This window comes from Oncorhynchus nerka, linkage group LG3 (genome assembly GCF_034236695.1).
Source record: "Oncorhynchus nerka isolate Pitt River linkage group LG3, Oner_Uvic_2.0, whole genome shotgun sequence".
NCBI lineage: Eukaryota > Metazoa > Chordata > Actinopteri > Salmoniformes > Salmonidae > Oncorhynchus > Oncorhynchus nerka.
In genome coordinates, this window is record NC_088398.1 from 63114768 (window position 1) to 63123285 (window position 8518).

The 8518-nt window shown below is 38.3% G+C and overlaps 1 protein-coding gene across 1 annotated transcript; it reads right to left on the bottom strand.

The window, feature by feature from the left end:
• Nucleotides 1–6019: 6019 nt before the first annotated feature.
• LOC115116541 (zona pellucida-like domain-containing protein 1) lies at nucleotides 6020–8077 on the bottom strand. The gene has a single exon (XM_065006243.1). It carries the CDS (start codon nucleotides 8037–8039, stop codon nucleotides 6846–6848), a length of 1194 nt encoding a protein of 397 aa, XP_064862315.1. The 5' UTR covers nucleotides 8040–8077; the 3' UTR covers nucleotides 6020–6845.
• Nucleotides 8078–8518: the final 441 nt, after the last annotated feature.

Below are 8518 nucleotides of genomic sequence, written 5' to 3' on the forward strand. Positions count from 1 at the left end.
AGATGGTTGTCCTTCTGGAAGGTTCTCCCATCTCCACAGAGGAACTCTAGAGATCTGTCAGAGTGACCATCAGGTTCTTGATCACCTCCCTGACAAAGGTCCTTCTCCCCCGATTGCTCAGTTTGGCTGTTCTTCCATATAAGAATGATGGGCGCAACTGTGTTCTTGGGGACCTTCAATGCTAAATAATTTTTTGGTACCCTTCCCCAGATCTATGCCTCGACACAATCCTGTCTTGGTGCTCTACGGACAATTCCTTTGTCCTCATGGCTTGGTTTTTGCTCTGGCATGCACTGTCAACTGTGGGACATTATATAGACAGGTGTGTGCCATGATTTACAAATCATGTCCAATCAATTGAATTTACCACAAGTGAACTCCAATCAAGTTGTAGAAACATTTTTAGGATGATCAATGGAAACAGGATGCACCTGAGCTCAATTTATAGTCTCATTGCAAAGGGTCTGAATATTTATGTAAATAAGGTATTTCTGTTTTTTATTTATAGTAAGTTTGCAAACATTTCTCCCCAAAAAATGTAGCTTCATCATTATGGAGTATTGTGTGTAGATTGCTGAGGAATAAAAAATATATATTTTAGAATAAGGCTGTAATATAACAAAATGTGGAAAAAGTCTAGGGGTCTGAATACTTTCCCAAGGCACCGTATATTATCATTGACCTTTTTGTTTGATAGTTGTTACTTTGTATTCTAAATTCATACTGTATAGTTGTTTGTGTGCTGGTTATTGGTTAGGGGTCCTTTGTAAAATAGATTTCCATCTCCATGGGACTAATGTACATGGATGAATAAAGATAAACATGTTGTCTGAGATGTAGTTACGTAAGACCTAAGACCTGATAAATAATCATTGTAAAGTCCTCATGGTTACAGTTAGTTAATTGTTAGGGTATCATCTAGGACTGAAACTATTCAAAGTGCTCCATGATTACCTTGATATGGGAAATGTATAGATTAGATTTGTCAGCTTTCCGTAGGCCATTGTTTTTCTCCATTTCTGAAGACTCAGGGTGTGTTGGTTTCATCAATATCCCTAGTGGCACCCTCTACACAATGGAATTGTTTCAATACACAGAGCGGCTTTGACCTTGTTTATGTCTAATCCCAAGAAGCCCTGTCTGTAAAAGTATGTCTCTACATCCCAATAGAATTGAAAAGCAGGACACATTTTAGTGTCCCAGTCAAGATATGAACACAGCAAGGAATGCAAAAATGCATCTCCTTAGCGTTTTTCTTTAGGCCATGATGGTCGCAAAGAGCAGTCAACTAGAACAAGTGTTGTTCTTTTGATGCAGAGAGCATTGTGGCATTAAAAGAACAGCAGACTGCCAGCAACAGCAGACACTTCTACAAGTCTTCATGTCGCAGTGTGTATCCTGGCCTTCGCCTGCATCATCGTCATTATTACGGCAGCTGTCTCCTACAGGAGACTCGACCATTAAAGCACCACTCACAGAAGCCTGGGCGACACCATTCCTTTAAATAGAGACTCAACCATTAAAGCACCACTCACAAAAGCCAGGGCGACACCGTTCCTTTAAATAGAGAGTTAGCTCGTTTCAATACTCTGGTGTACTGGTCTTCTTTTTTGTTTTTCTTCTTTCATTTTGTTTACTGTTGGCCAGAGAGAGATTCATGTTAAGTAGTTTTAGGAATAGAAAACAAAAGGAAAGTAACAGGAACATTGTTATATGTAGGATTGTAATGTAGGATAACAACAATGCTTCAACAGATCTTGAGAATATGTAGAACATTAAAACATACAATGTCTAAAACATTTTCCTCCCATCAAACTAAACTGATAACCCTGAATTATGTCACAACATTTGAACAATTGAAATTGAACTCACTGTACCTTTCAATTTATTATTTTTGTAATTGATTGTTCTTTGTCTTACTAATTTATGTTAAAAAAAACACCAGCAGATCTATATTGAAATGACCTGTATTGTGAATTTGTTTTCATTAGCACATTCATAAACGTAGGACAAACGCCCTTTAAATGTACAATGAAGCTGTTTTTATCTTAATTTTATCTGAATTACCTTACTGTGATTGTTTTCAATTAAAATTGTATCCTAATTTTTATGGATATATACAAAGAAATGTCAATATAAAAACAGGTCAAACTAAATTAAATGCAGCTACTGTGCTGTTTGTTATTCTAGCTGCATGGTTTGACGTGACTGTGTTAGCTGTGGTTGGCTAGCTAGCAAGGGACAAGAGCGTTGCCAGCCAGCATGGCAATGGAACGTTTAGAACGAACGACTGGGTCACGTCTACAGATATAGAGCAAAAAGACTTCACGACTGGGTCTCATCTCTGGCAACCTCACCGATTGAATGAACGGACATCTTTCCTCAACAAATCAAAATCAGGAATTAGCATCATTTTTATGGATATATACAAAGAAATGTCAATAGAAAAACAGGTCAAATGGCATGAAATGTAGCTCGTTTGCTGTCTTACCATCCTCAGTTTTAAGTGACTGCGTTTGCTGGGTAACGTTAGTTGACTAGCTCATAAGAACAGTGTCCTGACGAGAGAGCACGTTTTCTATTCCAGGCAAAATTGCCACCATTAGCTCATTGTTATGGATGTATCCCAAACAGCTTAAACAAACGCAAATGCAGCTGCTTTGCTGTTATTCTAGCTGCACTGTTTGACCTGACTATGTAAGCCAGCAAGGCAACTGAACATTTAGAATGAACAACTGGTCCATAGACATAGAACAAAAACACGTAACGACTGGGTCGCGTCTCTAGCAACCTAACCGATAGAGTGAACGGCTAGCAACCATAGATGTGTCAGGACTAGACCTATATATATTTTAGGGATGAAATAGTAGCCTATGAATACATTTATTAAAAATAACGTTTTTTTATTTCATTAGTAACGTCCTCATACCTATGACCGCAGCACAGCCGTGCTAAAAAAGTAGTTTAGCATGCCCTCTCTTGTACAACTACTTTACTAACTAATTTCCGTCTGGTGATGTCACCAGGCAGGCCAAAAGTCCATCCCATCAAAACAGGCAGAAATATCAGGCGATCTTTTCAAACTGCTCTTACACCAAAAAGGCTTTATCATAATTTTCACAATTTCATAGTATTATTCCCACCTCGTGTGGAAATAAATATAAACACAGGAATATCTAGTTTTTGACTGCAGTGGGCCTTTAAATTTAAAAGTCAGAAAGATAACTATACTTAGACTTGGGGAAATGTTTGCCTGACATGTAATACTTCACTTATCCAACACATTTAGTTCAATGTGAGTTTAATTAAAATAGTGTTGTGTGAACTAATACTAACCCTTAGCTTTGCAAAAACTTTAAATATTGTGTTGCCAAGAGCTGATAGACATATTTCCAATTAATGGATTAATCAATTAATGGATAAGGGCGTCTGCTAAATTTATAATTTTTTTAATGTAAGTCTTATGCATTTGACTAGCTTTGGCAGTTAGTTGATTGATCTCTTGGGATTGTTGTACCAGTTTATGTAGTCTGTAATTAATCACATTGAAGTTGCTCATACACACTATTAGGTCCAAATCTTGGATCCTGAATTACAAAAGCCATAAAAATAGACTTTTTTTGTATACTCTAAATGTGTAATGTTTTTGTGGATTAGTTATTCATTTCACACATCATAATCATATTTATATGGTTACACATTCCCACCCCCATATGCCCACACACACACACCTGAAACAACTTGTAACAAATGTAATGTATTTGTATTTATTAAGCATCACCATTAGCTGCTGCCTCGGCAGCTAAATCTCACCGCCATTCGATTCTGGAGCAGTGGAAACACGTTTTTGGAGTGATCAATCTGGCAGTCTGACGTAAAATCTGGGTTTGGTGGATGCCAGGAGAACGCTACCTGCCCCAATGCATAGTGCCATCTGTAAAGTTTGGTTCGGTATAATGGTCTGGGGCTCTTTTTCATGTTTCGGGATAGGCCCCTTAGTTCCTGTGAAGGCAAATCTTGACGCTAGAGCATACAATGACATTCTAGATGATTCAGTGCTTCCAACTTTGTGGCAACAGTTTGGGGAAGGCCCTTTCCTGTTTCAGCATGACAATTCCCCCATGCAAAAAGTGAGATCCATACAGAAATGGTTTGTTGAGATCGGTGTGGAAGAACGTGACTGGCCTCCATAGAGCCCTGACCTCAACTCCAACCCCACCTTTGGGATGAATTGGAATGCCGACTGCGAGCCAGGCATAATCGACCAGCATCAGTGCCAGACCTCACTAATGCTCTTGTGGCTGAATGGAAGTCCCTGCAGCAATGTTCCAACATCTAGTGGAAAGTCTTCCCAGAAGAGTAGAGACTGTTGTAGCAGCAAAGGGGCCGACCAACTCCATGTTAATGCCCATGATTTTGATATAAGATGTTCGACAAGCAGGTGTCCACATACTTTTGGGTGTGTCTGTGCCTGTGTGTGTGTGTGTCTCTTCACAGTCCCTGCTGTTCCATATGGTGTATTTTATTTTGTACTTTTTTTTATTCTACTGCTTGCATCAGTTACCTGATATGGAATAGAGTTCCATGTAGTCATGGCTCTATGTAGTACTGTGAGCCTCCCATAGTCTGTTCTGTACTTGGGGAATGTGAAGAGAAATCTGGTGACATGTCTTGTGGGGAATGCATGGATGTCTGAGCTGTGTGCTAGTAGTTTAAACAACAGCTCAGTGCATTCAACATGTCAATACTAAGCATGTCAGTAATAAGTTACATTTCATCAAATTATTAAACAAATTAGCAATGTAGCAATGTAGCAATTTAGCGGCAGCTCAATTGGGCATTTGAGCAAATTTTTACAACCAATTTTAAATTAAATGAAACATATGGATTTTGTTTGACATATTTTATCATCTCAACCAATGCAAATTAGCAAAATGTCCATGTGGTTTTCATTATGAGAATCCAGTATTTTTTTTAAACAGACATTCAAAGATGGTTGAAAACCAGGAAGTGAACATTAGCAAAACCAAACCTCCTTAATCACGCATTATCAGTACAAATTTAAAATGTTGTTGACCTTCAAAACATAATTTTGGAATTATTACATTTTAAAATGTTTTTGCTTTATAATTTTAGGCATTCTTGAATAATATGCTTTAGCAGGTGGATGAGTTGCCTATTAAAGGAATTCCATTTAATCGAAGTTAGCTATAATGAACAATTAATAAATATTGTTCTGGAATTTTTTTGTCTGTGCAAATAGAAACATATTTTTTATATTCATATCAGTATTTACTGTCTGCCTGTTATCTTCAATCTGTTTTACAATATTACTCAGAACATGTCATTTTACAGTTATTGTGAGCATATAACAGTAAACACATGCATTTAGATATATTAGAATATTCATAATTTGACACACAAATTGATCATATTTTATTAATATTTGATATCAGTCCCCATCTAACTAGGCTTGTCCTCCATTATAAGTAACTGAAGCAGACATAATGTTCATTAATGTATTTTTTTTTATTTATTTAAAAAGTCTAGGGAAATTCTAATACAAAATTAGTTTACCCTAATTGGGCAACTCAACTGGCTAGTTGAGATGTTTGTGATGCATTATCTAGCAAATTATAGCACCCACCGGGTCTAGTCTACTCTTGTGATCTTTCCCAGTGTTGCTAATACTCACATTGTGCCTACTTCTGTGGTGATTTAAGGACAATGCAGTCACTTATAATATTTTCTTCAGTACAGTACATGTGGGTAAATGAATACACAAATGAATACATGTAGTTTGTTGCCCTGAATGTATTATGTTGGTGTTAGAAGTGGGCTATAGGGCCTTACATTTGGGATGTATTGTCTACCCTAAACAATACAGATGTCTGATGGATATTTACTTTAAACTATGTATATCATTTGAATTAATACATAAAATACCAATTGTGAGCAAGATGACCTCTGTTATGTTATGAGTGTGGACATATTGTGGATTGACATGAAAAATTATGTCTTAATGTTACATTCATAGGAATGTGGTAGTGAATACAAATTCTGGACTCAGGCCATTTTGATATAGATCGGCAGGTGGCAATATTTTTATTAGGATAAAGAAGTTAGATCAATTGAATAAATAACAAAAACAATACTTTGAAGGGTACTGTTAGTTCACTTTAGAAATACTCCACACAAAGTCTGTTCTCTGAATACATTTTAACATTTTGTGACAGACAATTAATTTCAGGATTATACTTTTCTGAGATGGCATTGTTCTAAAATCATTAAAACACCTTGTTCTCCAGATCTTATCAAGGGATTTATGCATTCTGTTATCCTATCGACATACTACTATTTTGTTTCTTTAACTTTTTTTTAATTATAAAGCGCATGTATGCATTTGCAAAACTAATAAACGAGCTATGCATGGGATAAACTGTCAGTCCTTTCACATCAACTTTTCCAAAATATACATTTTCTCTAAATGTTTTAAGTACACTGTAAAAAAAAAAATCCTGATGTTTTTGCTAGTTACCTGTAAATTACTGTAAAATAAGGTACAGTATGGTACAGTAAATTCCAAAGAAACGTTGGTTTAAAAGTACATTACTGTAAACTGACTGCCAGTAAGTTACTATAAAAACAACAGGATTTATTTACAGTGTATGTACACAAAATAATTGCTGATGTCTGGCAGATTATTCTAAAGTACATCTACAAAACAAAGTTTCTGCTCTTGGCCAAAAGTAAACCAATCTGAATAAGTCAGTCCTCTACCGGAGTTGTGAGACAAGCAGACAGAAGCACTACTGTGAGCTGGTGCAAGCAGAGCAGTCTCCTCTTTAATGGTTGAGCCTCTTGTAGAAGACCGCTGCTATCACAATGGCGATGATGCAGGCGAAGGCCAGGAAGCCCACTGTCACCGCAAGACCTGAAGTGGAGTTAGAGTTGTTGCTGCCCATGAGTTGTTCTTTTGAAGCTACAATGCTCTCTGCTTTAGTGGTAATGGGAGGGGAGGTGAGGGTTTTGTACTCTGTCACTCCAACTTCGGGAGCAGGAACAACACCCCTTCTCCTCCTTTTGTTACATTGCATGAAGGTACTGCAGGTGCTCTTCTCACAGAGACGGGTGATGCAGTGGAGGAAGTAGGTGGAAACGGTCTCATTCTGCTGCTCGATGAAGCGGAAGGCTGGGAAGGAGAAACGGGCATTATGACTATTCCCGTTCTCATGCATGGTGGTCATCTGCTCCTTGTTGCAAGGGACAAACAGGTTGAAGAAAGTGGAGTTAGTGGGTAGAGGAGAAATGGAGGCGTAGCATCGGTCCAGGAGCACATTGTACTGGGAGGTCAGGTTGGTGGCCTTGACTTGCGCATAGACTTTGGTTCTCAGCTCAAGACCCAGTTTCGGAATGACCATGGGAGTAGTGTAGTTGACATCACTGAAGAGTTCAAGTCTCAAAGTGCTGATGAAACTACCATTGTTGTCCTTCACTGCAATGGAGGATGCCGACACATCAATTAGGGTGTTGTTGATCAGGTACTCTAGGGGATAGGCACAGGAGTAATAATACTTCAACTCAGTGTTGTAGGTGACTGTCCCTGTGGTGGGATCATATGATCGGACCACACCACTGATGTTGACTGTCTGGATGTTGGAGAAGTCAGAAAATATCCCTGTGCCTGGAGCACTGGTTGTCCTGAAGAGGCTGCCACAAGAATTGGTCGTGTTGAGGGTTAATTCAAACCTCAAGACCGGTGGAGTCACATTTCTATCCACGGTTCCCTTGCAGGCTGGGTCATTCATGATGTTGTTGAGGATAAGCAGGGACTCGTTGTAACCAGTGTAAATGGCAGGGCAGATGAGGATAGCCAGACCAATAGATTTGGTGCCGCAAGTTACTGAGATATCAGTGTATGCTGGGCGTCTTAAATTCAACCCACAGTCACTTAATTGTAGTTGACTGCTCTTTGCGACCATCATTGCCAAAACGAAAAAGCTGAGAAGCTGCATTTTTGCGTTCCTTGCTGTGTTCATATCTTGACTGGGACATTAAAATGTGTCCTTTGCTGTTTGTCTCCTGCTTTTTGATTCTATTGAGATGTATGGAGTTGCTTTTATAGCCATGCAGGGTTTCTTGGGATTGGACAGAAACAAGGTCAAAGCCGCTCCGTGTATTGAAATAATTGCATTGTTTTGATGGTTACACCTACCTTGTGGCAATTCATGAAACACAAGACACCTTAAGTCTTCAGAAATGAAACAGACAATGGCCTAGTTCCTTTGTGGCATTGCTTTAACAGATAGGTTCCCTTGACATGCTAATATGATATTTCATGAAGTAAGCAACGAAACTCAAACAATACTTTGATGGCCAAATTTGTTTTTGTCTCAACAATACCCTTCTAACCTTTACATTCTTATGACGCTAATGTGCTCATACAGTACGAGATCACAATGCACTGACCTACAGGATTATTTCATCAATGTTCATGTACAGTGCCTTCAGAACCAGG

What these genes read in the sequence shown, in the direction of transcription:
- LOC115116541 (XM_065006243.1), bottom strand. Translation starts at nt 8,039, where the DNA reads ATGAACACAGCAAGGAACGCAAAAATGCAGCTTCTCAGCTTTTTCGTT.